The sequence below is a fragment of the Antennarius striatus genome, chromosome 18, assembly GCF_040054535.1.
Source record: "Antennarius striatus isolate MH-2024 chromosome 18, ASM4005453v1, whole genome shotgun sequence".
NCBI classification, from domain to species: domain Eukaryota; kingdom Metazoa; phylum Chordata; class Actinopteri; order Lophiiformes; family Antennariidae; genus Antennarius; species Antennarius striatus.
Genome location: NC_090793.1, coordinates 17,772,954 through 17,800,549, shown reverse-complemented (window position 1 = coordinate 17,800,549; position 27,596 = coordinate 17,772,954). Strand labels below are relative to the sequence as shown.

General features: G+C 39.3%; 1 protein-coding gene across 2 annotated transcripts; it reads left to right on the top strand.

Moving 5' to 3' along the window:
* The first annotated feature begins 245 nt into the window (after nt 1-245).
* Nucleotides 246-27,555, top strand: LOC137612233 (xenotropic and polytropic retrovirus receptor 1 homolog). Of its 2 annotated transcripts, none has more exons than XM_068340659.1 (16): nt 246-1,343; nt 12,310-12,361; nt 16,448-16,549; nt 16,694-16,917; nt 17,120-17,269; nt 17,423-17,506; nt 18,328-18,409; nt 19,071-19,160; nt 19,405-19,502; nt 19,602-19,781; nt 20,511-20,676; nt 20,796-20,990; nt 21,322-21,485; nt 21,584-21,723; nt 22,393-22,614; nt 22,936-27,555. In XM_068340659.1, exons 1-16 carry the CDS (start codon nt 1,275-1,277, stop codon nt 22,988-22,990), a joined length of 2,073 nt encoding a protein of 690 aa, XP_068196760.1. In that variant the 5' UTR covers nt 246-1,274; the 3' UTR covers nt 22,991-27,555. The 2 variants fall into 2 exon arrangements, with proteins under 2 accessions (XP_068196760.1, XP_068196759.1); XM_068340658.1 differs by having other exon boundaries at nt 21,319-21,485.
* Nucleotides 27,556-27,596: the final 41 nt, after the last annotated feature.

Genomic DNA, 27,596 nt, shown 5'->3' with positions numbered 1-27,596 from the left:
CATACTTCCAACAAACGTCAATCGCTGGAAACTTTAAGTATTTACTCTCCTGTTTACTGTAGATCAGTACATATATTTAGAATATTTGTTCTATTTACGTTTTATTATATTATGCATTATGTTTTAATATTGTGATTGCATTCTCAACGCAAGCAGGAGTACAAAGAAAACAGTGAGGAACGTTTGCACCAGAATCAGCCATTCCGTAAATCAAATAAAGTAAGAAAAAAAAACCCCCCAAAAAATTCGCGTCATCCTCCCTAAAGGGGACTGGTGACGTCGTAAAAGTGGCATTCGGGATCATCGGACTACCTAACAAATATGAATTTGGTCGCTGAAATACAAGCTATAAACACGTCTGCGCATTATGAGCTCAAATTTACGAAATTGTCACACACACACACACACACACACACACACACACACACACACACACACACACACACACACACACACACACACACACACACACACACACATACGTAAATGCATATTTTCAACAGCGAATTGGCGTAAAAGATCATCAAAGCATCTTCTGAAATATAACACGCAGTCAGAATGGATGAAAGTAGAAAACGTGTTACATTGAAGAAGCTGCAGTTTTTGGCTTTGTTCTTTCTGACTTTGTATAGGTTTAAAACATCAGGTACACAATTATCTTTCACAAATTAGGGGAAACCCCCCCCCAAAAAAAACAAAACAGCAAAACAGAGTGAATCAGATTAACAATAACCAATGTGCCTGTCCTGTTTTGAAGACGTGTTCTAACACCTAACAAAACGTGCGTCCATGACAGGTTTAACAAATGTCCGACGGTACCTGAACGCAGCAAGACGGGGATCGATTGAGGCTGAGAGAGGAAGAGAGGGAGCGAGAGAGAGAGGTGGACAGATAGAGAGAGAGGGAGGGAGGGAGAGAGGTAGGGAGAGAGAGACCCATTTATCCAAAGCTCTTTGAGCCTGTTTACTAGAAACTAAGCGCTATGTTGCGACATTGGCGCACCAGTTTAACGCAAATTTAAACAATTCATCCACAGTAAAGATTTGAACCCCCGTCGAATTTGGTCGAGCGAGCGTCGAACGACGGGAATGTGTGCCGGTAGCTAGCTAGGTTAACGGAAACACCAAAGGGGCATCTTTCTGCCTTTGAGCCAGTCGCCCGTTGGAAACCTTCGGATGAGAGTTGTGTGTCAGCGTCTGTGGACCATCACGGCCGTGGGGGTTTAAAGCCGAGCCACCGAGTCCTGGCTGCTGTGAAGCCACCCGACTGTCAAGATGAAATTCACGGAGCATCTCTCGGCTCACATCACCCCGGAGTGGAGAAAACAGTACATCCAGTATGAGGTGAGCTGCGTTTGAAACCTGCTAGCCCAGGGAAGCTAGCACGGCTAGCCATGGTGTCGCTGGAGCGGGGCTGCTTATCGGTTAGTTGTTTTCACAGCCATCGTGTAATGAATTTCTTCTCCCTGTGTTCACTTGTTATGCAACAGGAAGAATGTACGTGTTGTAATTGTTACGCCCGCAGATCAAGCAGCAGCTGTCCGCCAAGCTAACTAGCAAACCAGCCAAACCAGGTTCGTGTCATTGCTGTGCAGGTTCCCACCTTGGGCACGTCACGCTGTGCTGAGCTGCTCTGTACACAGTGTGTCCTCAAAGCTGCGTGGAATGCGGTTAGGAGACAAAAGGCTTCTGCGTGACGCGTCAGTCGTTCGTGTCGTTGTGTGTTTCTGCTGTCTGGATCCATCGCAGCTGGGATGACAGGGTCACACGGTGTGGGTGCTGAACCGACAACCTTTGAGCGAATAAAGCTATTGTTTCCACCGTCATCTCATGTGTATGTATGTTGCCTGTAATAATAGCTCTGTATTAGTGTATAAAAGTACCTTTAGTGGTTTTGTTTTTAAAGCACCACTTTACCCTGAACCACAGCTGATTAATTTCATTATCAAATTATTGCAGCTGCTATTGTGTGAAATCTTCATAGAATAAAAAACTCACATTTCAGGTCTACTTCATGCCTATAATTCCTGCATGTCATAAGAAGAAGAAATATGATTTATTGATCCCTCGTGGGAAACTGATTTTCCATATATGCTTTTCAATACATATTTTTTTGTCACGCATATATACAGTATGTAAGCATAGTATGCATATAGTATGAATGCATGCATTTACAGGTACCTGAAAAACACACACAAGGGGCCTGTTGGCATGCGTCATAAACAGCGAGAGGTAGAGTGGCAGGCAGCACTGTCCTAGCTCTGGAATGAGCATCTTCTATGAATACTAACTTATCTGAATATCCACCACTTAAATATGGAAGCTCAAACCTCTTAATCAGATGATATGACCATTCATTTTCCCTCGTTCCAAAATTAATTGAGTGGAAAAAAATCTGTTACCATTTCTAATGAGAAAGGGATTTAGAATAAAGAGATGAAGATGTCAAAATGGGAAGAAGTTTAGTCATTTTCAATGCGACAGGAAACATACAGTATTCTATTTTTGGAAAATAAGTTCAGATCTCATGACTTTGATAATGTACAACTTCCTCTGGAAAGACTTGATGCTGCTACCAAATAGTCATAGTCAGAGTCAACTTCCACACACATTTGATTTGTCAAGTTGAAAATCAATCATGTGTGATATTCATGTCAAGCAAGGTGACTTTATAATCCATGCATGTTGCATGCTTGACTGCAGTCCATGTACAAAAGAATGATACTAAGTAATCTAACGCAAATTATACTTTCTAGGTCTAAAATGCTGCAAGGCTCCATTTGTGTTTCTTTTGTCATGGATTATTTCAATCCACCTCAAACTTTATGATACAGACTGACAAACATGCCATGATATCAGTTCATGCACCCGTCTAGTATCTCATAGTGTAGTATTAGTTTTACAATTTTTAATTAGGTCTGGACAGTAGTTTGTAGAAAGAGAGTCTTTTTAGTGTGTGGGCATGATACAACTTGAACACCAATAAACTGGCATAATCTGCCTTTTCCCTTAGTGTTCATTCTATATATTATTTTCATATTCGTAAAGCATATCTATAACATTTTGTAAAGATGGTGAAAAATTAGTAAAACCTGAAATACTGATGTGTGCACAGTCCCTCTCAACTCAGGGACTGCGCACACGTCACATCCCCTATGAGATTGTATAGAGATGTTAACCATTCCTTGTGTTTCATCTTATACTTCGTGCTGTACTGAATGATGTACTGTCTGTGTTGTACTGCTTGTTGCACTGCCTGTGTTGTCCTGCCTGTGTTGTCCTGCCTGTGTTGTCCCGTATTAACTACCTGTGTTGTCCTGCCTGTGTTGTCCTGCCTGTGTTGTCCCGTATTAACTACCTGTGTTGTCCTGCCTGTGTTGTACTGCCTGTTTTACTGTCTACCGTGGGTCAGAGAGGACTGCAATTTCACCAGTGCTGTATGTCGTGCATATATGGTACATTTGACAATAAAGCTGACTTTGACTTTTGACTTTGATCTACTCATTAAACCCAGAGGAAAAAGAAATGAGACAATGAAACGAGCACCAATTGACAAATCTTTTCAACTCAATGGAAAAGGAATGCAACATGATAAGTAAATATCTTTTTTATTCTAATACATATCGAGATTGAAGAGCGTTCCCTATTTGAGTCGTAAGCTTAGTTTACTGTTTAAGACCGTTAGATATGCATTTAGATCTAAAATCATGACCTTTATATTTTTTTATGGATTCATTGCTGTTACTGCATGAATGCAATTCACCTCTGCAAGCCTGTTTTAATTTCCTCCTCAGCACGGAATGCTGCAACATTAGTGTCTAGTGTCTACTTGTGCAAATGTAATGCTGGATAGAATCCAATGAAATTTAAATTTTACATGCTTTGTAGGGACCCATTAGTTTTACATCTTATAATTGGTTTCTTCAGTTTTCTTATGAAATATTTTAGCTATGTTTTAATTACTGGAGTTTTCATGTTTGTCTGTTCACATTCAGGGTTCTATTTTCTTGTTACGGGGTATCTGTAACCTTGGACAATAATTTTCTAAATGGTCCTTCAGTTTATGTATAATGATTAGTGCAGATAGTGGATTAGGTCTTTTGGTGTTGATTCGACTTCCTGAGGCTAATATACTGTAATTAGAGCACACATATACTGGCCACCATCTGAGCCCATGACTCGTCCCAATCAGTTCAATACTATTCCTTTGTCAGCCGGGTGCAGAATAAACTTTTTGACTCACTTTCCACGTGGACTGGTAGATAAAAAAAAATCTACCTGCCAAGCATATTTTTTACCGGACAAAATGATAAACTGCCTTTTTATTATTTTGTGTGTTTTGATACATTTCATTGAGATATATATACAGTAATATTAGGTTGAGTATAAACTTAAAGAAGAGTTCAGAGCAAAGTTGAAGCAGAATAATTTTTAATATATTGATGAATGACTGGAGTAAGTCAAGACAGTGCAATCCAGGAATTCAACTGGAATTCAACTCAGCAGGAGATAAATAAAATTAAAAAAAATTTTGGTGGGTTTTGGACCCAGGCCTCAGGGTTTTCGCCTCTGTATACATGTGATATGCATTGTCATATAATTCAGTATGATAGCAGCAAATTCTTTCACTGTTTCCCCTAGCATACCATAACCTGACATGCTAGGGCAGTAAGAGTATCTGGTATGTGCATGACTAGGTAATTTCTTTTGTGATACCATATATGTATGTATTTTTCACTCGTTGGTTCATTGGTGCTTTTGCCTTTGGTTTAGTCAGTATGAAACAGGGCTATTCTCAGAGCACAAAGTCAACAGCAGCCAGACATCTGCCACGAGATGCTCTGCAGACACTCCTGACAGATTGTTTTAGTTCCATGTTCCCTTTTCAAAGCAGACAACGTTAGCTTCTTACAGTCGGATACGGTATGTCCAGCAGGCCTGTTTAGTTTAAAATGTAGAAGTTCAAACGTGAACATCTGGACCTCTGGGGAATAAGAAAGAGCAGCAGCGATGTCTAAATGGGTCAAATCTGGCCCAGATCCACTTTTGTCATCACATGGTTTGAAAGACTGAACATAATTGGGTGGAGAGTATACACATGTTGAACACAGAATAAAATATCTTTTATCAACTATGGTATGAAATCAATTGATCAGGCAAAATGGTTTATCAGTCAGCTCACAACCAGATGACCCAAATCAGTGTTTGGTGTTTTGTTTTTTGTTTTTTTTCTACTTTTGAATTACATTTGGCTTTTCGATATTGATTTATCAGAGTGACGATGAATATTGATGTTGAAAATGTTGAACTGAAAAAGGGGCATTGGTATTTAAATATTTGTATTTTCTAAAGTTGTGTTGGGAAAATATAGCTATTATAGCTGGCACTGGCCAATATTAGGCATGTGACAATAGCTGAAATTAGCCAATGTTATCTATCTATGTTGTGAGATTTGGATGAACTTGTAGAAGCTGTGTGCCGTCTAGTAGTGCTTAAAGAGTTGTCATTGTTTCATATTCCCTTAAACACCTCCAACCTAGAAGTAAGACAGAGTTAAAACTGTAGACTTTTGTAAATACTGAAAACATTTTAAAAAATTGAAAAGATGAGGAAAGGTTCTTTCGTTGTTTGAAATGACATTGGTCTTTGTCACAATGACATGTAGCGAACGGAGAAAAGATGATTGTTATGTAAATGTAAAAGCTGTTCAGAAACACATTGAATGGAACTCTTGTGTATTTATTAAGTAATTCCTGAGTTCCTTTTGGCTAAAATAAATATATTTAAGTGAATAGGTCAGCAACAGTCATTCTTGTGATTTTAGCAGTTAATGAGTGTAAACAGGAAAGTGTCATTCACAAAAATGCTGAGCTGGAACTGTAACACACACACACCCTGCTGGCCTCAGACATCCCAGTTTATCTTTATGGGGAGCTACATGTTTCTGTGTTTGTTTGTCTTCCCCTGTGTCTACTGTGTATCTAACAAGTGACAAGTTTTATCAGATCCTCTATTTGATCTCCCTAAACCCATGTTGCACTCAAATTTCCATCACTGCCATGTTATGCAGCCTGAGAATGTGAAGCTAACTGACTTTGACAAATACGTTCTGGATCAGTGTTGCAGGTCATACTCAGCCCATGTTTTAGTAGATGTGGAAGGGATGACAGTTCTTGAACACATTTCACTTCCACATTGACTGTGCTTCCCTCCTGCATTGCCCGTGTCAGTTGTACACCAGCTGAAGCTTGTTGTTCCACCCAGCTGTATGTCTGGCCTTGGGCCTAGTTAGTTTTAGTCCAGTGGGGATCCCGGACTCAGGCCTGTGAGAGCCATGCTGATTTGGGTCATTACATGCATGCCGTATTTTCTGGTAACAGCTGAGTTTAGGTCAGACACTTGGCAAGACAGGGAGATAAACAGAGGTGTGAGTTGTTATGATAGGATGTGTGTTCAACTGTAGACTGACAGCTGTTTGTGTTAAAGGACTTACAGGCAATAATACTGTATGACTGCAGCAGCTTTATTTGACTTGGACAGACTCCTCTTTAAAAAAAAAAAAAGTTGCCAAACAAAGAGGAGCATGATGTATAGACAGGTAGGCAAGAGTGATTCATCTATAACCTTACCTTGAGAATCATTCATTTGATGTTTTTTCAAACCAGGTCTGTCAGTTGTTGGGGGGCTCAACATGTTTTTTATTGAAATCTATGTCATTATGGTTCTTATTTTTAGAGTATTGAATATGAAGTCTAATAATAAGCTACCTTTTACATTTAAGCCTTGAAAAGAGCTTGATTAGTAAAACAATAGGAATAATAGTTGTTGTCAGCAATATGCATATTCTGCTCCCTGTGCCTTTTTTAGTCTACAGTATGAAATTGCACCTTGTCTACTGGCAGAGGGAAACAAATAAAATACAATTATAATGTCCACTCGTAAGAGATGCACAATATATTTGATGCTGGAACAGTATGTAGCCACTAAGCTTTGGACAGCAGCACCTTGTCTCTGACATGTCTGCAAGTGTTTGTTTGGTTTTTTTTACTACAGAAAAGCTCCCATTTTTGGTTTAGTGGACATAATGCTGTTCAGCTGTGGTGGAAATCCTGCCTCAGTTCATGGGAAGTTATTTTGCTGATGGCAGCTTGTTTCAGTGGCGTGAGCTGGGAAGATCTGTCAGAAAAATAAGGGCAAGCCAACAAGTCGGTTGTTACTCAGAGTTGACAGATATTTAGAAACAGTCCTAACAACAATTCAGCAGAAATAGGAAGAGTCAGTAATCAGATTTTGTCATAAAGACAGGTGTATTATCTGGGTTATTAAGTTACCAGTATTACTGTATAAAATACAATTTCTTGAATGTTTTGTATGATGTCTGATTACTGGTTTTTAAACTAACTTCATATATCATATACTCGTGTCATATAGATTTTTATGATGGAACGTTACTTCTAAATGTGTATGCAGCAGCGGGCTACATTCACAAATCTGGACTGCAGGCGATACAGTGCAGGGGAGTTTTGCAAATAAATTGAACCAGAACCTGATTCTTGCTGTGCCATGATGCTATCGGGCAAGTTTCTGCAAGACTTACAAGATTAGTGAAACTCACTGTTATTATATGACTATAATGTGTCTGCAGAACAATAACTGTATTTTCTGCAGTTCATACTTCATTGTTAAGTTTTAAGATAAGCGGCTACCTTTGGTAGTTGTGTGTTGTACAGATATGTGGAGCAAACAGGTGACGTGCAGTGAAGTTAAGGTTACTTGAACTTAAATGTTGCAGTAATGTAACTGCAGTCAAACTTGTGAGTGTATTGTGTTTATGACCCAAGATGAATCGATGTCAGCTGAGGGAAAACACGACGTACAAAATCAATCTTCCATCTTTGAAAACAAAAAGTTATATTGATCCAGTTGTAGGAAACCTTGTGCAATTTCACTTCTTTACTCACTTCTTGAGAGTATACACAAATGTTTTTACCCCAAAATAATGAACATTTGTTGGGTTTGTTGCTCATTTGCACAAGAATGCCACTTGCCAGATGGCAAACCTTTGAAAACAGGCTCCAGAGTGTAGTCTCCCATAATTTCTACTGTACATTTGCTGTTGTGAGGTTATCGCATATCAAATCAACTAAATTTCATCAAAACGGTAGTAAAATCTGAAGAAAAATAGACTTTTATATGCAAATTTTTGTCTTGTTTGTTAGATAGCCTGTTCCTACCTCATGTACGTGGCTTACATACTAGTCATACTAGTATGAAAATGCTGTCGTAACTTGAGCATTTTCAGCCATTTTTGCATATTTATGTGTACTGAGGTTGATTGCAGAACATTTTAAAATGCAAAAGAAATATGTTGCAGTTTTCAGCTGTGTAAACAAGGGAAACTTAAAGTCCGTGTAACCCAATTTACTTTCAGACCAGAGGTCTGTGTCACGAGGGGTCTTACTAGTTAGCATGTGCTTTATGTGGCGGAATCACATACTCGTCATAGGAAGCACACACAGATTTCAGGATGAAAACTTTAAGAAAGGAGATGGAATTCTTGGTTTTGAAGTGTGTAACCTGTAACAGTCTCAGTTTCATATATTTCTGTCTAAATGAGAAAGTATTTTTAGTTGTGTTTTTTACACAGTTAAATCCTCCTGCATTTTACAGAATTGCTAAATAAGATGGCACTGCATGCATCATTTATGCGTCACAAGGCGCAACATCACTGCTCTACAACAAACAGATCTTCAAACACTTCAGTCAGTAGAAATTGGGGGCATGCTTGACTTTCTGTGGTAACAAATTTGTGTAGTTGACATTTACAAACACTGGTATCTACAGTTCTTCTCAACATCGATTTCAAATCGAGTTTGATTCTGCTATGATACTTAAAATCTTGTTTGGTGTTAACTGTGCTTGTCTTCTCATTGCAGCAAGTTAGAGAAAAGATTGAGTGTGTTGTGTGTGTGTGTGTTTGTGTGTGTGTGTGTGTGTGTGTGTGTGTGTGTGTGTGTGTGTGTGTGCGCGCGCGTGTGCGTGTGTGGACACAAGACAAATAAAGGGTTAGGAGAGGAGAATGTGTGAGGGGTAGAGAGAGAATGTGTGAGGGGTAAGACAGAAGTAGGGTAATCTGTGAGGATAAGCACTGCTGCCCTCCTTCCTGAGCCACATGTCTTTTGTTTTGGAAACTTTTGCTGTACCTGCTGTGTCATGAACACACACCCTGCTGGCCTCAGACATGAACACACACACCCTTCTGGCCTCAGACATCCCAGTTTATCTGTATGGGGAACTAAGAGGCTCCACAGATATGTTTCAGCTATATGTTTCTGGTTCAGGGTTATAAGTTATTCTGAACAAGAATAAAGTTTGTCTCATCCAAATCCTGAATACTCTAATAGGAAAAAAGTATGTTCAAATAAATACTATTTTAATGTGTTTGACAAGCTCAAATAAATAAAGCTACCAAATAAGCAGGGATTAAATGTTCATCTGCTTTTTTGTTTTGTGTTTGTTTGTCTTCCCCTGCCTCTGTCTCCTCCACAAATGATCATCTGATATACATTTTCTGTCTCTAATGAAGCTCTCAACTTACTATACAATATTTATTTTACCAAACCACATATATAGTGACATGAATGGAATTTCATGGATTCAGTAGAGAATTAATAGTTGCTTTGATTCCTTCTCTGTGTGACCAGTTGTCTATTTCCCACGCAGCATGTCAGGAAAAGCCCTGATCAGAAATTGTGTATTGAAGTAACACAGGTCCTGTTATGACATTTTGTGTTTTTACTTGGATCATGATTATTTGCATTTCTGTGCAAAGAGGCTATCCTTCTTGGAAAAATATCACGAGGGTTGAGGACCCGATGGCGATGTGGGCGGAGCCCTCAGGTAACAGCCCTGAAGCTGGTGAAATGTGTTTTTTGTGTCCTCCACCTGTGTGTGTGTCCTCCACCTGTGTATGTCCTCCACCTGCTGAGCGCTCGGTTTCTCAGATTACGCTGACTAAGCTCTTCTCATCGACCCTGAATTCTCTTCTCGTACTCAGTCACTGAAAACACAATGATTTGTTTTCCCTTCATGATCATGTTTTACTGAATGTGTGAGAATCAGGAAGTTTTTATTTTTGTTGATTTAAATAAAAAAAGGATGACATCATAATAGAACATCAGACAGGTACAGATACGGTCCGTCACTCCTTTTATCGTGAATGTGTACTTGATCGTACATATTTATGATTGATGATTTTATATGAGTTGACAATTCCTGTAGATTGTGGGAGTCGTCTTACCATCTTCTTGTTATTGTTGTGCATCTTTTCTCTGTTGCAGTCGATGTTGTTTGTTGTAGATGCTGCTGGTTAAACAGGCTGCGGGGGCCGCGCCTTGGCCTCGATTTGCTCTGCTGTGAGCTGCAAATGTCAGCCCTGCTGCTCTTTGACTGATTTGCACTTCTCGGGCGTGCTGGCGTACAGTGAAGCCATTGTGGCGTTGTGGTCCACTGACATTCTGATAAACTGACAGAGTGACCGCTAGCAAGCAAATGAAAGAGGATGACTGTCCTGCAGTACTGCTGGTACTCACTGAGACTGAATGTCGTCGAGTGGAAATCTCTACAGCAGACGGGCTGCAGCTTTACTGCAGATGTACAAACTGGAGAAGAGCGGCTGCATCATCACTACTGTCTGATTACATAGATGGCAAGTTTCCGCTGATCAGATTTCTGCCAATTTTAATTCCAATTGATCAATTCAATTAATTGGGGGGTTAGGTACCTTTTTTTTTTTTTTGATAAAATCACGTGTACAGTAGTGTGTATTGTTGAAATCAAAAATGATCTTGTGACAATTTAATTTTGCAATGAATTTTCTGTGGACAAAAAGAAAATCAAATACCTTTAAAAGTGTTTGTAAACCCATTTGTGATTGAAAGAAATATGAAATGATTTAGACCAATGAGAATGCCTGTAGTATGCTTGTTGCATTATTAAGAGAGACCAAAGGACGCTGTATGGTACAGGTACCTCAGTACATTTATGTGTCGCCAAATGTTTTGTTGTGAAATTGTCATCAACTACATTGTTATTTGTGGTCCACTGTTTTAGCCCTGTGGTCCTGTAAAGGTTCTTCTTTATGAATTATGCATTTATATTAGAAGATTTGCGGTGCAGTGTGCTAAATACCTTCATCCCACTAGCAAGTGGAAAGCAAGGACCCTTAGACTACCCCAAAGCAAGTAAATCTAATAAATTGTTTGCATGTGAGAATGTTAGTTTGGAAGAATTGTCCTTTTTCAAGATGATAACTCAAATCAGCGTCTCAGTGTCTCTGTCCACTGAATGAATAATTGAAATTCAAAAATGCCGTAAAGCAGTCTTCAGTACTGATTTACAAGTGTCCACAAGAGTTCTTTAAATGGAAATATATTGCAAGACAAATGTCAGACGAATTGACGTGGTCTCATTTACATCTAGCATGGACGCTAATGATTGTGTCTGATTATTCCAGAAGCAACAGTTGTGAGTTCCTATTTATCAGACCTCATGGTATTAGAAAAATAAGATGAACTAATGTGAGCACAGCTTTAAGAGAATTCTGGCTAGAGGTAAGATGTTAAGGCAGAGCCCGACTCCAAGCCCGACCCCACCTGAAATTCGGACCGGGTTGGGCTCAAAAAGTCAGTAATTACATTCGGGTCGGGTTGGGCTAGATTTTTTTTGGTCTCGGGCTTGGGCTTAAAGATCTTATGATCCAAGCCCGACCCAGCCCAAACTTTTTAAATAAATATATATTATGTATCTCAAACAATCTATGGATATTAAACTAAGGAATACCCTTCTAAAATATATAATTTGGGTAAAACAGAGAAGGAGCTGTATGAGAAACATCCATCTACAATATCCTCGGGCTCTGGTCGGGTCGGACTGGATTTTTTAGGCCTGATCTTACCTCTAATTCTGACGCCTGTGTCTGTTGAAGAGAAGCTGAAGCGTCACTGATGTTTTAAACCCTCGCCTGTGGAAAACCAGTTAAATCAGTTGCATTTGTCTGGTCATGCAAAAAGTGAATGATGTTTATTGTTACCTGAAATAACTGTTGGAGCCTCTTCAGCAGAGCTGCAAACCACCATCATTATAATGCACTAAAAATGTGACATTAGTTCAACTGGGATTTCTAGACATTTTGAAAAAAATCCTTGTTTCTAATGTAATGTTTTTCTACATAAAAAAGTTAATATTTTAACCTCAGATGTTTCATATATAATCAAATGACCTTCATTCTCATCATTTTTCTCTTGTATAGGCTTTCAAAGAGATGCTATATGCTGCTCAGGACCAGGCCCCCTCTATCGAAGGTAACACACACACACACACACACACACACACACACACACACACACACACACACACACACACACACACACACACACACACACACACACACACACACACACACACACACACACACACACACACACACACACACACACACACACGCGCCACACACACACAGGCCTGTTCCTCAGCTGTCTGAAGCCTACCTATTTTAAGGTGTCAGGAGCTGTTTTGGTGTTGGAAAGAGGAAGCTGTAATAGCAGAACAGCCGGAGTATCTGTGTGTGTGAACCAAATTTAGGTTTGCTTTCTTGTATTCTTCTAAATTAGACTTTCAAAACCCTGAAGCTGCTCATCAAAAAACAGTTTTTTAATCCTAAAATGTCATGAATTAAAATCATAGATGGATCCATCAGGTTTTCTTCATGGTGAATGCCATGTAGAATGGCATTGTTGAGCTGTTGTGTATTCTGGTGACACAACAGCTCAACAAACAGGACAGTCTGAAGGCAGCAGCTTTACCAGTTAGCATCAGGAATACATCACTTTTTAACTGAAGATAAAGCCATACATTCACATCATCCACTCCGGATGTGAATCTGACCAATCAGATTTATATATGGGGACGGGCTTCAGTCCAGGGAAGCAGGTCAGCATGGAACTACATTTGTATAAATCTTTAATTTACCAGATGATTAAATATTATTAAGAGTAAAATCCTAAATAATATGAGTCAAAAATGTAGAGGTGTGTTTTGACAGGTAGGGTGTACAATATGAACGTCTCCACATTTCTGTGGAACATTTCTGTTTGTCAAAATTTAATACATCATAATATCACCTCTATAGCATTCTGTCAACAATTAACAAATTACTTTTTGATGTTATTGTGGAAGGTTAGTGTGTCTTTTGGTTGTTTGATTTTCCTTTCAGTGTCATGATCAATGGGGAAAAAAGGCAAGTAGGACACTGATTTGTTTTGTAAAAAACTAAGTTTGAAACTTGTAAATAGATTATTTCTGCTCTATCACATAAACCACTGGTAAACAATGGTTACCAGTTTCATAGTGTACCTGAATATGATATTTGATAGTTATTATGCCATGAATATTTACTCATTACCGGTGTCATTAAAAGTAAATAAGAATAATATTCACATGAACATTGACGATAAATACTTTAGCACAATATACAGTATACCTTCTGCTGCTTAATTGTTTTGTATGTGGAGTGACTTCATTCTGCAGTGTCACCTAATTATGTGTCTTTACAAAAATATCCTGAAAACAGCCGCAGTATGACCCAAATTTAAGGCCCCATTGTGTGTCTTAAAATGTTTTAAACCAATCAAAGGCTGTACTTGTCATCATGTAATGACATGCCTCTTTTTGCCCTTGCACTGCTTCCTGTAGAAACAATCTAAAACAGTGAGACGATCACAATATTTCTTTTTCTGGCATCTTTCCTCTCATCATATTTCTATAAAATTAATTTAGTTTTATCCATATAGCTTTTACATGCTGATGGTAACTGTATGTAGTCATGGAAACAGTCCGACGTGTCCAACACTGTAAGTGTACGAGATAGGGTCCTGTGTTTTATGGACAAGTCTGTTGTTACTCAAAGTGATATGACCCCACACCATGTGACTTATGAATGAATTCATGCTGACTGTCTTCTACTATTAATATTTATTTAGACTTCTCATACAATCAAAGGAAACACAGAAAAAAGACATTAATATGATAACTAATATAATTATTCTAATTATTATAACTGACTTCATGTAACTGATTCAAAGATTTACAAACAAATTTGAACCTTACATCATTTCTAACCCCAGAAACAAATATACAAAACAAAAATGTTAACAGAAGAGGGTTGAATTTGAATATTTTCAATTTTAATTTGAATATGAATTTTAATCCCTATATGTATTGTTTCACCATTTACCATGGATTTCATTACTGTCTCACTATGTCCATGCTTGTCTCCCCTTGTCCATGTTATCAGCTGCTCTGTTAGACGGAATCATTTAGCGTCAGCTCTTAACTACAGTATCAGTAAGCGCTCATGAGACGGTGGGACACAGATGACCAGTATTTGTTGTGATAATACTCTGGGAAAAGCTGAGAGGACATTTTTGGACAAAACTCCTTGGTAATGACCGTTTAATACTGACAGTGTTTTTGACTTCCAGCTGCCCACAATTAGAGATATGATGTCTGAAAAGCATGTCATTTAATTTCCTCCATCTGACTTCTGTTTAAGCAGAAGCTGACGTGACCACATGTGAATTTGTGCAAATGTGACAGTAAAGCGCGGTGTTGGTGGAAAATTAGAGGAAAAAACATCAATTGTGAAATAAAAAGTATAGCCTATTACAGGGAGACAGACATGTCATAATGATAATAAGGATAATAATCATGATGACATGAGCCGAGACACAGGGAAAAGAGCCGAATAAGGCCAAAAAGGGATCAGGAGATTACTGTCGTCTGACTGTGATGCCTGTTTGTGTGTTTGTGCAGCGATGAGAGACAGAGGGGGAGGGAGTGGGTGGGACACTCCAATTTAGTTAATTTGGTGTCTTGTCTAAAAGCAGTCAGTCTGAAATAAGTTGAGATTGCAGAGTCTGACTTTAAAAACACCTGTCAGTCTGTTGTTGTTGACGTGATAGAGGGTACAGGTTAGCGGTCGGACACGGAGCGTCTCTACATCCACTGCGTGAGATCTTAAAGAGCCGCCATCAGAAATTATAGAAATTACAACACTTGTGTTATGGTAAAACTGTAAATAAGCATTTGACTCAACTGTAACTGTAAATAAGGTAAGTATGACATTGATGGCAGCATCAGGCTTCAAAACAACTTGTGTCTCATCATATGTTGTGGACATTTAAGAAGGAAGAGAAGTAGATTCTTTCCAGTCATCTTCTGAAATTAATTTGTAATTAAATTCTTTAGACTTTAGATTTTGCTGTTAACACAACAGCAAAAGCTGCTATTGAATGACCTTTATCTAGAAGGACTAGAACAGGACTTTTATTTATTTATTTAACCATTTCATGCCACCTTTTAAGTGGCACAGAAATATTGTCAGGTCGTTTTTGCTACTGGACTGCATGACATTAGCAAATAACACCTGAAGCCTTTTTTTTCTTTTTGCAGCAGGAAAAATATAGTTATTATTACCTTAGAGACGGTTTAATTGAATTTCCTGTGCATGATGCAGTTTCGGAAGAAACACCGTTTCTGAAGAAGAAGATTCCCTTTACCTGTGGGATTTCTCAGGATTTTATCTGAATGATGTCTTGTGTCAAAAGTCATACAAAAGGGTATCATGTGGTGATAGGCTAATCTGACTAGACAAAAACTCTGACTAGACAAAAACATTGACATCTTGTGATCTCAGCGTTACAGGTCATTGCGTACAAGGATTGACAGCTAGCCACAGTGATATGAACAGTCGTCATGTCATATAGCCCACATAAACACTCCCTCCTCATTTCAGTTTGTTAAGGAATGTTCAGGTTCCACCAATTATTAATGAGTGAGGGACAGAAGCAGCTTCACGTTTCTGTAAAGATCTGATCAATGTGTTGGACTGGAGCAGTGATAAGATCATTGATCACAGCCCTCTTCTGTCTGACTGTGCACTTCTTCATTTTTTATGCTTTGTCTTTTTTTGTGTAAGTCAACTCATGTAGCTTATTAGCCTTTATTTGCCCCATCTTGGCTCAACAATAACATGTTTGAATGAATTGCTTTTGTCAAGTACTTCCTTCCACTACAGGTATACCTGTAGTAGATTTCATGGCATTTATTTAAAAAATATCTAACATTTCAGTGTACTTAATGTTAGTTAGGTGACAAAATCTAATCAAATGTGGTTTAATTTGTGACACTTCATGGGTCTGTGACGTTATACTTTTGAGAAACATGGGTTTAAGATCAACCTGTGAAGGTTTATGTTCTCCTGGTGAATGCCACCACTGAAGGAATGTCTGTGCGAATAGGTGAATGTTGGCTTTTGTTGAGCTTTGATTGGCCAGTCATAAATACCAGGTATAAATACAATCCATTGACCATTTCTACCTTCTTTACAGTCACAGATGAAGATACAGTCAAGAGGTACTATGCCAAGTTCGAGGAGAAGTTTTTCCAGACATGTGAAAAAGAACTGGCCAAGATCAACACCTTCTACTCTGGTATTGAGTGCAACTCAAAAAGCACACACTGAGACATCAGCATATTGTTTAATATTATATGAATAATGAAAAATCACTCTTTTTGTGTTTATTATTCAAGACTGTGTTCCCTATATCATGTTTACCTCTTTCCTTCTCCTTCAGAGAAGCTAGCTGAGGCTCAGCGGCGATTTGCCACGCTGCAGAATGAGCTGCAGTCGTCTTTGGATGCCCAGAGGGAGAGCTCGGCTAACGGGAGTGGGCTGAGGAGGAGGAAGACGGTGTTTGCCCTGTCACAGCAGGAGCGATGCAAACACAGAAACATCAAGGACCTGCAGCTGGCCTTCTCCGAGTTCTACCTCAGCCTCATCCTGCTGCAGAACTACCAGGTGCACATTAACATCTACTGACTTCAGCCTCCCCAAATATTCAGTGATTTTTTTCAGCTATTGGACAAAAAAACCTTCAAAAAAACAATATAAATTGAATCCATTATTATTATTATTGTTTAGTGGAAACTGCCACAAATTTTTGAATGTATAATATTATATTGTATTATATCAGTTGGTGTTTATCTCTCTGTCACTGTAGAACCTGAACTTCACAGGTTTCAGGAAGATCCTGAAGAAGCATGACAAGATTTTGGAGACGCCGCGGGGGGCCGACTGGAGGGTGGCCCACGTTGAAGTGGCTCCCTTTTACACCTGCAAGAAAATCACACAGCTCATCTCTGAGACTGAGGTACATACGTACATGTCAATGTGCTCCTCTTCACAAATGAGTTCCAAAGCATGAGCTATACAGGGTTCATATAATCAATACTATAAATCACAAGCCACTATGAGCATTTATCAATATTATCAGACAGAGACATCAGAATTCTCTGTGTTTCAGACCCTGGTCACCACTGAGCTGGAAGGAGGAGACAGACAGAAGGCCATGAAGAGGCTGAGGGTACCTCCCCTGGGAGCTGCACAGGTCTCTCTCTCTCTCTCGCTCTCTCGCTCTTGCTCTCACACACAGACACACACACAAGACGCTGACTATTCTTTATGCTGCTTTTGTTTGTTAAAACATAATAATTAAGGATTAATAACTCTGGCACAGTGAGTGATTTCAGGTAACATGCAGGTGTTATTAAGAAGAACCAAAAAGAATCAACAGGACTTGCTTCAGGTTTGTTAAAGACGTTTCATCTCTCATCCAAGAGGTTTCTTCAGTTCTAACTGACCGGTTGAGAGTCCAGATACTCCTGTTGGAGCGGAAAACAAGACCATATCTAAAGCAAGTCCAGTTGATTCTTTTTGGTTCTTGATTTACCTCGGCCTGGATAACTGAGAACCTGCACAGATGTTTCCGTGAACGGGTTTTTAAAATGTTAACATTCATGCAAACAGCTTCTACATCTTTTATGCCGGTAATTATTTCCAAGCAATCAAATCACATGAGAACAACAATCTCTAATGGACCCTGTTTTACAGTAGTTGATCTTATTCTCTACTTTTAGGGGATATACACACTTGTGTTTGTGTGTGCACTTATTTAAAGGCCTGCACACATATATATACACACATATAAAATATAGACAGCGAGTAGACAAATAATTTCCCCAAGGGGAATATTAAAGCACATTTCTTCTTCTTCTTCTGATTAAAATAGCTGTAGGTAGTTACATTGAGGTATTTTTGGGGCGATCGTAGCCCATGAGCCGTGACACAAACACTAACTGATATGAGCTTCAGCTGCTTTGATATTTGACTCTGCGCTGAGGTTCTGGATGTTTCTCTGTCCGCCTGCAGCCTGCTCCTGCTTGGACCACCTTCAGAGTCGGGCTCTACTGTGGAGTGTTCCTCGTCTTGATAGTCACTGTGGTTATTACAGGTAACACACTCAGACAGCATCCTGACTCATATCATGTCTCAGTTTACTTCCTGTCTTATGACAAGTCCGTTTGTCCGTAGCAGAGATACTTTTTCAAGATTACAGTCGATGTTGGTCACAGCACACAACACTCTTCCTCAGTTTCAGGAAGTCACCAAGTCTCCTCATTTAGAGTCACTACTTAAAATCAGAACTAACCTTTTTATCTTCATGAAACAATTTGTTTTAGAGAGTTTCAGTATTGTTGAATAATTGTTCAATATTGTTTAAGAATTCAAGAATAGGCTGTTTTGGCTTTTTTAACTTTAAGTATCAAATTTATTTAAGTAGCATTTTATTCGGTTATTGTTAATTTAAAAAAAATCTATCAATTTAAAGTCATCATTCAAAGTCATTCCTTGACAACAAATAATGACAGTTCATCCAAGATACTTGGTGTAATATACACACAAGTATTAGATTAACAGTGTAAAACCTGTTGGTTTGTTTGAAAGCATTTCATTATACGACAAAAGAAAATGTCAGCATCCAAAAGTCTTAATTCTACTCAATCAGTGCTCATTTCATGTGTCAGTGGTACAATAAATGTCTATGCTGAATGTTTTGGTGTTTTTCTTTTCTTTACCCCCCCACCCATACATTGCTCATTCCATTTCTGTAGGAGCTGTGGTGATCCGTGGTGATGATGTTTGGCCCATGGTCAGGATCTACAGAGGAGGCTTCCTGTTGATAGAGTTCCTCTTCCTCTTAGGTATGAATACACACACACACACACACACACACACACACACACACACACACACACCATTATGAGTGTCAGCTGTCAGCTGCTCCCTCAAGATGCTTGATTTCCTTCCGACCAAACCTTGAAATGCCGCCTTTCAAACTACGGGTATCCGAAAAAAGACCTCTTCCTCAAGCCCAGCTGTCTGAGAACAGAACCCACCAGTAGCCGTCTGCGTGACTGCCTGTTCATTATTGTGTTTGTGTTCCAGGCATAAACACGTATGGTTGGAGGCAGGCGGGAGTTAACCATGTGCTCATATTTGAACTCAACCCCAGAAACAACCTGTCTCATCAGCATCTGTTCGAGGTTTGAACACACAAACACGTAAACACGTCATATAATAAACAATCAGGTGCATTTTATAAGAGCTGATATGCTGGATGTGTGTGTGTGTGTGTGTTACAGATTGCAGGTCTGTTAGGTGTGCTGTGGTGCGTCAGCCTGCTGTCGTGTCTCTTCAGTGACAGCATCCTGGTACCAATGCAGGCCAACCCTCTGGCTCTTTATGGCCTCTTCTTTCTCTTCCTCATCAACCCGTTGAAGATGTTTTACTACAAGTCACGCTTCTGGCTGCTCAAACTCCTGGTACGTTCCTTCAGTTTGTGTCGTCATGTGGCTGTACTGGCAGCTCTGGTCTCCGTAGTGAACAACATTGGCTTGGAAAAAGATCCATTTTTTAGTATTGCAAGGAAGGAGAACTTTCTCCGGCTTGTGTCTGCATTGGTCCATTTCGTTGAGCAGCAGGAAACCCAATACAAGTGATGATTCCTATTGGTTAATCAGAAAGTTCTGTGTCTTGTATGTTTGATAAAATAAAACCAGTACCTTAAATTTTCTGTTTCTTTTAAAATACATTTTAAAAAAATGTGCTTGCATGTGTGTGGTGACACAGATCAACCAAGATACGATAAAACGACAATGAAGTACCAAGAAAAAAAAAACGCTATGCATTTATTCACAAAATGTGGAAATTTATGTCATATGCAATCAGAGACATGTATATCCAGCTACTTTTGACATGGATTATGATGTCAGCTGTCTATTTACTAACCTGTACTGTGAGGTAATCGAATAAAGAAAACATTGTAAAATATTCTAAGCGATCAGAGTGTCTTTATAACATCTCAGCTTTATTTGGTTGTGAAAGATGTCAAATAAAACAGACTAAAGCAGCATAGTCTGTATTTTTGTGAAGTTGAAACATAACTGTTTTGTATTTTTCATCATCTATGATCAAATCTAACGCCTCTTGTAAATAACTGGTGATACTTAGGTGTTGATCAGACTGTCTTCTGTCTGACCCTGGTTTCACAGTTTCGCGTGGTGACTGCTCCGTTTCATCACGTGGGCTTTGCAGACTTCTGGCTGGCCGACCAGCTGAACTCTCTGGTTGTGGTCCTCATGGATCTGGAGTACATGATCTGCTTCTACAGCTTTGAACTGGACTGGAAAGCTCATGACGGACTCATCACCAGCCCAGGTAAGACGCTGCAGTTTAGTGTCGCTTCAGATGACAGTGACACCGATCCAGTGATGATATGCCCACGTTATCATGACCTGACAGTGTGTGTGTGTCTGTGTGTGTGTTGTTCTCTCCAGGTAAAGATGTGTGTAATTCTTACTCCTACGGCGTCCGAGCCGTGATCCAGTGTCTCCCTGCTTGGTTCCGATTTGTCCAATGTCTGCGCCGTTACCGTGACACCAAACGAGCGTTCCCTCACCTGGTGAATGCTGGGAAATACTCCACATCCTTTTTTGTTGTCATCTTTGCTGCCCTATACAGCACACATAAAGGTATATTTGCCATTATTATGATAATCATTTAGGCTTCATTTCTAAAATGCCGAGTTTATTGTCGTCACTTGTAAATACATTCTGGTTATTGTGTTTCATTAATCCAATGTACAATTATGCACCAACCACCTTCATATCCTCTTTCACTACATCCATAAACCTCCTCTTAGGTCTTCCTCTAGGCCTCCTGCCTGGCACTTCAAAACTCACCATCCTACTACCAATATATTCAATATGTCATATAAATATCATATCATATATCACATATCATAACACATAAAATCAGACGCTCTACCTGCTGTCTAATCTCATCCCATTTCCTCTTCAGCAGAATCCCACGCCGACGCTCAGATCTTCTTCTACTTGTACATCAGCTGCTTACTGGTGAGCTCCTGTTACACACTGGTCTGGGATCTGAAGATGGACTGGGGCCTGTTCGACCGAAACGCCGGAGAGAACACCTTCCTGAGAGAGGAAATTGTTTATCCACAGAAGGTAGCCGTCCATGCAGGAAGGCGCCTCCATATGGAGGAGACACCGTTTCAACCCTGGGATGATGGTGATGATTTTTTTTTCCTGTTCTCTCCTTCCAGGCGTATTATTACAGTGCCATCGTGGAGGACGTGCTGCTGCGCTTCTCATGGACGTTAACCGTCTCCCTCAGCACAGTCACTGGGATCAACAGCATCTCTGACATACTGGCTACGATACTGGCCCCTCTGGAGGTCTTCAGGTACGTCATGACTGTAGTCGATTATCATTAATTTTTATCTTCCGTGTGTGTACTCTGCTCCTGCTCAAAGGTGGAAACACTCTAGATATTGATCTGCAGAATTTTTAGAGTTGTGACCTTTTTAGATTTCAATGCCAGCCTCAACTATGCAGTTATTGGAAACATTCATTCATTCATAAAAATGAAAATTCAGATATTGTTTTCAAAAATCAATGTCAAAACAATCTGTCAAATGGTTTTAAGAAATCTCTCATTTGGCTGTCTATATAGTAAATATCAGGAGCTGATTCCTGGAGGCCAAGCTGGCATCACTTTTGTGTCTGATTCACCACGAAAACCTTCAAAATGGCAATTTTTTCATTTTAAGTTAACAAATTGGGAGTTGAGTTAAACAAAAGTTAAATAAACATGTAATAAACATGGGTTATCAGATTTGTTGATGGTGATTTTTGGTCTCAAACAGATCAGTCTTACTGTTGTTCCACCGCTCTGAATTAAATGATACAAATGTCAATGAATTTAAAGCCGTATGCCACATTATTTTGACATTGATTTTTGAAAACAAAATCTGAATTTTCATTCAGATCTGTTAGCTAATGAGCTAACATACATGTAGTATAGCCTGTGACGTAAAATGGACCTGTGACAATCAGCATTTCTTCCTCCCAGACGTTTTGTGTGGAACTTCTTCCGACTGGAGAACGAACACCTGAACAACTGTGGTGAGTTCAGGGCCGTCAGAGACATCAGCGTCGCTCCGCTGAATGCTGATGACCAGACGCTACTGGAACAGATGATGGACCAGGAGGACGGAGTCAGAAACCGGCAGGGCAAGAAAAGCTGGAAGAGAAGCTACAGCATGAGTCTACGCAGGCCACGGCTGGCCTCACAGTGAGTCCTACCTCCAAAAGAACAATAACACAAGTACTGTAAACACAATCACAGGATGTTATTAGGGATCTGTGTCAGTGGGAATGACAAACCACTTGTTCAATGAATTATGAAATGGATGTGGATCACCAATTCCCTGAAGAAATTGTCATTTTTTTGGTCATTAAAGTACCAAAATTGTACTAACGACATGTAGCATCATCTGTAGATGAAGTTACAAACTTGCGTAAAGATGATTTTGTTTTCAATAGGAGACAAAATTATCTCGGCTAACAAAATGCATTTGCCTTAAATTCTTTATTCTTTTACCCCTCACTTCAGGTCCAAGACCCGTGACACCAAGGTTTTGATAGAGGACACCGACGACGACTCCTGACATCAGGCCACGCCCCTCGCCTGGGTCCAGAATTTATTCAAAGGAGGAAACTCCTCCTAACCAAGAAATTACCCAGCGAGTTGGGCGTTGAACTCTCAACCAAGGATTTTTAAACTCTGATGCCTACGTGACTGTGTCTCCGTTGTCTCTAGTTGGGTTCTGAGGTATTTCAAAAGAGGAACTTTGACCTCGTGAACAAACAACGCAGAAACATGGCCATCGAACTCCTAATTATACTTTAAAAAGTAAGCAGGGAAATTCATCACGTAGTCTGTGGGTGGAAAACTTCCCACAGCTGCCCAGAGATGGACTGTTGAACTCCTCAGCCATCAGTCGGGCTCTCCTCAGAGCCTCAGCCTAGCATGAACAACGCAGCTAAAGGAACCTTGTTGATCACCTACAGGAAGTGTCCCTGCTTCGTCTCGACTCTGTTACACTCATCCGCCAGGAGAGGACGACAACTTCAAGTCTACATCTCCTGAGGACCTGTATTTAGCTTTGTTTCCATTTAAACTCCCAGCATTCAGTAACTCCTTCAATACATTTTTTAAAATGTCAACTCAATCCGTAGTTTGAACCACTGAATAAACCAAACCCCCCCCTTTTTTAAATAAGAATAAAAAAGTTAGAGTCCTCCTCTACATCTTATTTAGTGACCTTTAGGCCTTCTTGACCTTCTGCCTGATCTCAAGTTGACCTCATCTGTCAACAGACTATGATGACAAATATTTGTGGACAAGATTCCGTCCCTTCCTGTTTAGCTTCCCCCTTTGAATCATCACAGAGCTGCCTACCTGCACTGTACACGCTTCAGAAACACGCAATTTATAGAAAAAGAGACTTAGAATGGAACGCCTGGATTCACACACACACACACACACACACACACACACACACACACACACACACGGACTCATGGTTAGTCATAACTGTGGTTGTAAATACGAGACGGACCAAAGTAGACTTGATGTGAAAATATTCCAAAATGTCTCCTCGTCCGTAAATAAAGTAATAGTTGGAACAGCAGCTGGAATGACTGTTCAGCTGCGGAGCTGAGAAGGACATTTTTTTTCTTTCCTGGAAAAAGATGACGATGATTTGAATCACCCTAATCGTAACTCCCAGGCCTCCTATGTGGAAGAGACTTACTTTTTTATATATGTCAACATATTTACTGTATGTATGTTTGAGTGGAAGAGATGCTTAAAGTCCATCTGTCAACCCAAGTCTATGTGAATGTGAAGATTCCTCCCCACAGATATTTTTTTTTGCTCCCTGAAATCCTGTTCCATTCACCTTAGTCTTCATTCAGCGTGACACTGATGAATAAGTGGAAGTTCACCTGTCTGCCACAAGCGTGTCCAAACTACCCCGACACAGGAAGCTGACTGAATCTGATGGTGTGCCACGGTTACGTCCTCCAGTCAGTGTGATGTATGTTTTAACTTCTCTTAAAAGAATTTCTAAACTGTACAAACTATCTGTCCTTGGAGTTGGGAAGCAATTCTTTAAGGCAACAGACTGATCAATAATAGATGTTGACTCCAAATCACAAAATATTCACAGGAACTATTCTGATGCCTAATGGTTTAAAAAGAAATACTTGTTATAATTCAACCTGGAACCAGAAAATCTACATCTTAGAACATTGCAGTCCCAAATGAATAGTAACAGAATAATCACAGTGTATGATTGTTTTGTTGACAGATCGATTACAGATTACTCTCCACACCTCTGCCGTTGTCTGAAAGTTTGTGGTAACGTTCTGTTGATGGTAGTTTTAATGGCGTATCTGCAGTCAACATGTCAGAGACATGTTGTAACCACTCTACTCAGACTTGTGATGCATTATTGGAGCTCCAAAATGAAACCATCTTCTGTTGTCTGAAGATGGTAGCCTTTGGGTCAAATGTTAAAATGTTGTTCAGATTCCTGGTCCAGATGCAGAGTCCCAGCTCTGTCTTAAAGGAGTTGCTTTGTGTTAGAAATTTAACACAAAATCTTTGTGAATTAACAGCTTGCAAAAATAATGACTGGTTGTGTTACCACTCAGCAATAAGATTTATGTGCACTTTAATGTCTCATTTCAGAATTTGGGATTCCATGTCAATAGGAGTTAATACCAAACAGAACTCTAAATTTAACCTTGTTTTTGCTTCAAGTCCAAAAATGTAACACAACTACTTGAGAACCAGGACGGTTTGGAATCTGTTAGGACTGGATCTGAGAACGTAAGAGGAAGATTTATTTAACTGTTAGTTAAAACGTACGTCTAGATTAAAGGAATAACCAAACAGTTTTGAGTTTATTCACTGAAATTTATGTCGGTCTTTTCTTAAAGTATTTTATTTTGAGCTTTTAGATCTAAGTGAAAACAACCAGTTTTTAGGTAGTTTCTACCTGCATGCTAACATTCCCATGTGGTTAGTTTATTAGTCATTTTTACTCTTCAGGACAGCAGAGACAAACATGTTCTGCATCGTTGGCCACAGGTTATAATAATAAAAATAAAAATACACATTTCTCAGTTGAAAATAACAAAAAGCAATATTTGTTTTTATGTTTTGCAGATGTTACTTTTGATGGAGAACAAACACAATACAGGGAACATTATTGATGGTTTGATATCTTAGTTTTGTGGTAACTGATGTGGGGGGAGCTGTGATTCATACGATGTGACATGTTGAGTCACATCATCTGTGCTGGCAGCGGATGTTGAAGTTCAACACAACACAGTCAGTTGTTGTTTTGTTTGTTTTTTCCATCTACTATATGTGTTGTTACAATTTTTTGGTGCTTTACTTTTTTTTTTATTCCTGATGTCAACATCACCAGAAGCCCAAAGATCCCAGAAAGGGTTTAAAATGTTATTTATAACTGTTCATAAGCTAAAATCCTCACTGTAGCCTCTAAGCTGAACGTGTTGGTGTGCATTTTGAAGGCACCGGGTGCTCCAACAGATGTGCATGTGCTACTACCCACAATCCTTTACTTCACCTTAGCATAGCTCTGTTTTGTGTGTGTGACACAACACTGAGACATGTTCAGATATCAGGTTTCCTCTGATCTGTAACTGGACTGAGAAACGTCACCATTAAGTTCTTGTTTTTTGATAGTGACAGAATTGTCATATTTCTTTAATTGAAGATCTTTTTCATATTGTAGTGAAACAATCAGACTCAAAGTGGTTGTAGGTTTATCACCAGGATGTAGGTGTGAACTGAAATACGCTTCTTCTAGAACCTTTTTACCCATTTGGCAAAACTCATGTCCTCTGTGTGTTTGTGGACAGCTAGTGAAACGTCCTTTGGATTGTGTGTTACTTCTTGGTGCAGCTGTTTCTCAGTCCAAACACTGACTTCTTTAATTATCCTTAACCGGTAAGAACATATTTTTAAACACTGAGTAGGACACTGAATAAATAAGATTTTAGAGGTATTCTGGGAAGGATTCTATAATCCTGTATGAGCTTTGAAATGAGGGTGTTTGTCTTCCTCCTACAATCGTTCCATCCAAAGAGAGGAGTTTATTTTGTGATTTAAATATTGTTGACTTTTATTATTTTATTCATGTCTGGGTCTTCCTGTTACTTTAGGAGTCAGGATCATTTTGTTAAACATTCCTGTTAAGCATCGTTTTCCACAGGAATGAGAGAATAGAAGGTAAGATGTGCTGTGAGTTTAACTCCAGAGATAGAGAACAGTTTGCAGCTAGAAGTTTGTGCCTTTATGTCACTTTCCCCTTCTTTCCCCATTGGTTATTTTATGAATGTACAGATTAAAACTTCACAATATGAATATGTTTTAATTTTCTCAATCAGTTCAATCAGGATGAGGCTGTATTAATTCAGAAATCAGGCGGGTTAGCTTTAGGGTTCGGGATCTCATTTGTTTCTACATTCCAGAGTTAGTGACCGTCACCCACAGACACCCACCCATTCGTTCTGTGTGCAGATGGTTCAGACTGTGACAGACAGGTGAATTTTCTCTTTCAAAATCCACTTTAAAAGTCTCGGTTGGGTATTGATTGTCACCATGTGTTATGTATCACTTGAAATGTAACCTTAAAGTATAAAAAAAAAAGCAAATCAAGTGTTGTGTTCTTCACTGGTTCATTTGGTTTCATTGTCGGATAAACAAGGTTTTTCAACAGACGAATATTATTTACTCATGAAATTACCAAAAAAACATCTTGCATTGTCTCAGCACTAATGAAACATTTCAAATGACACCAAGACATAGTCAACATATTATATACAAGCTGATTTTCCACCATCATCATCTGATTCACAACAAAATGACTCAACCAGTCATCTCTCACTTGGATTAATGTAATGTTTCTACTCCTCCAAAGAGGATTTCCAAAATGACAAATGTTTGGGGAGCAGGTCCAGTTTGGCACCAGTTCATTTAAAGCAGGTCCAGCCTTCTGTTTCTGTTTGAATGGTTCATTATCTCTCCCCAGATTAAGGTACAAGAAAGAGGAAACATATCTAGCACCTGACACATTCAGAACTTTGGGTATGATATGGATCAAATGATGATTAAATGTATTAGTATTTACCCAAGTAGGGCGCTGTGGTTCATAATAGCAGTCATCTACCCAA

What these genes read in the sequence shown, in the direction of transcription:
- LOC137612233 (XM_068340658.1), top strand. Translation starts at nt 1,275, where the DNA reads ATGAAATTCACGGAGCATCTCTCGGCTCACATCACCCCGGAGTGGAGA. An exon ending in AGTCACTGTGGTTATTACAG is followed by an intron (nt 18,410 to 19,070) that starts GTAACACACTCA and finishes CCATTTCTGTAG; the next exon opens with GAGCTGTGGTGATCCGTGGT. An exon ending in CCTATACAGCACACATAAAG is followed by an intron (nt 20,991 to 21,318) that starts GTATATTTGCCA and finishes TTTCCTCTTCAG; the next exon opens with CAGAATCCCACGCCGACGCT.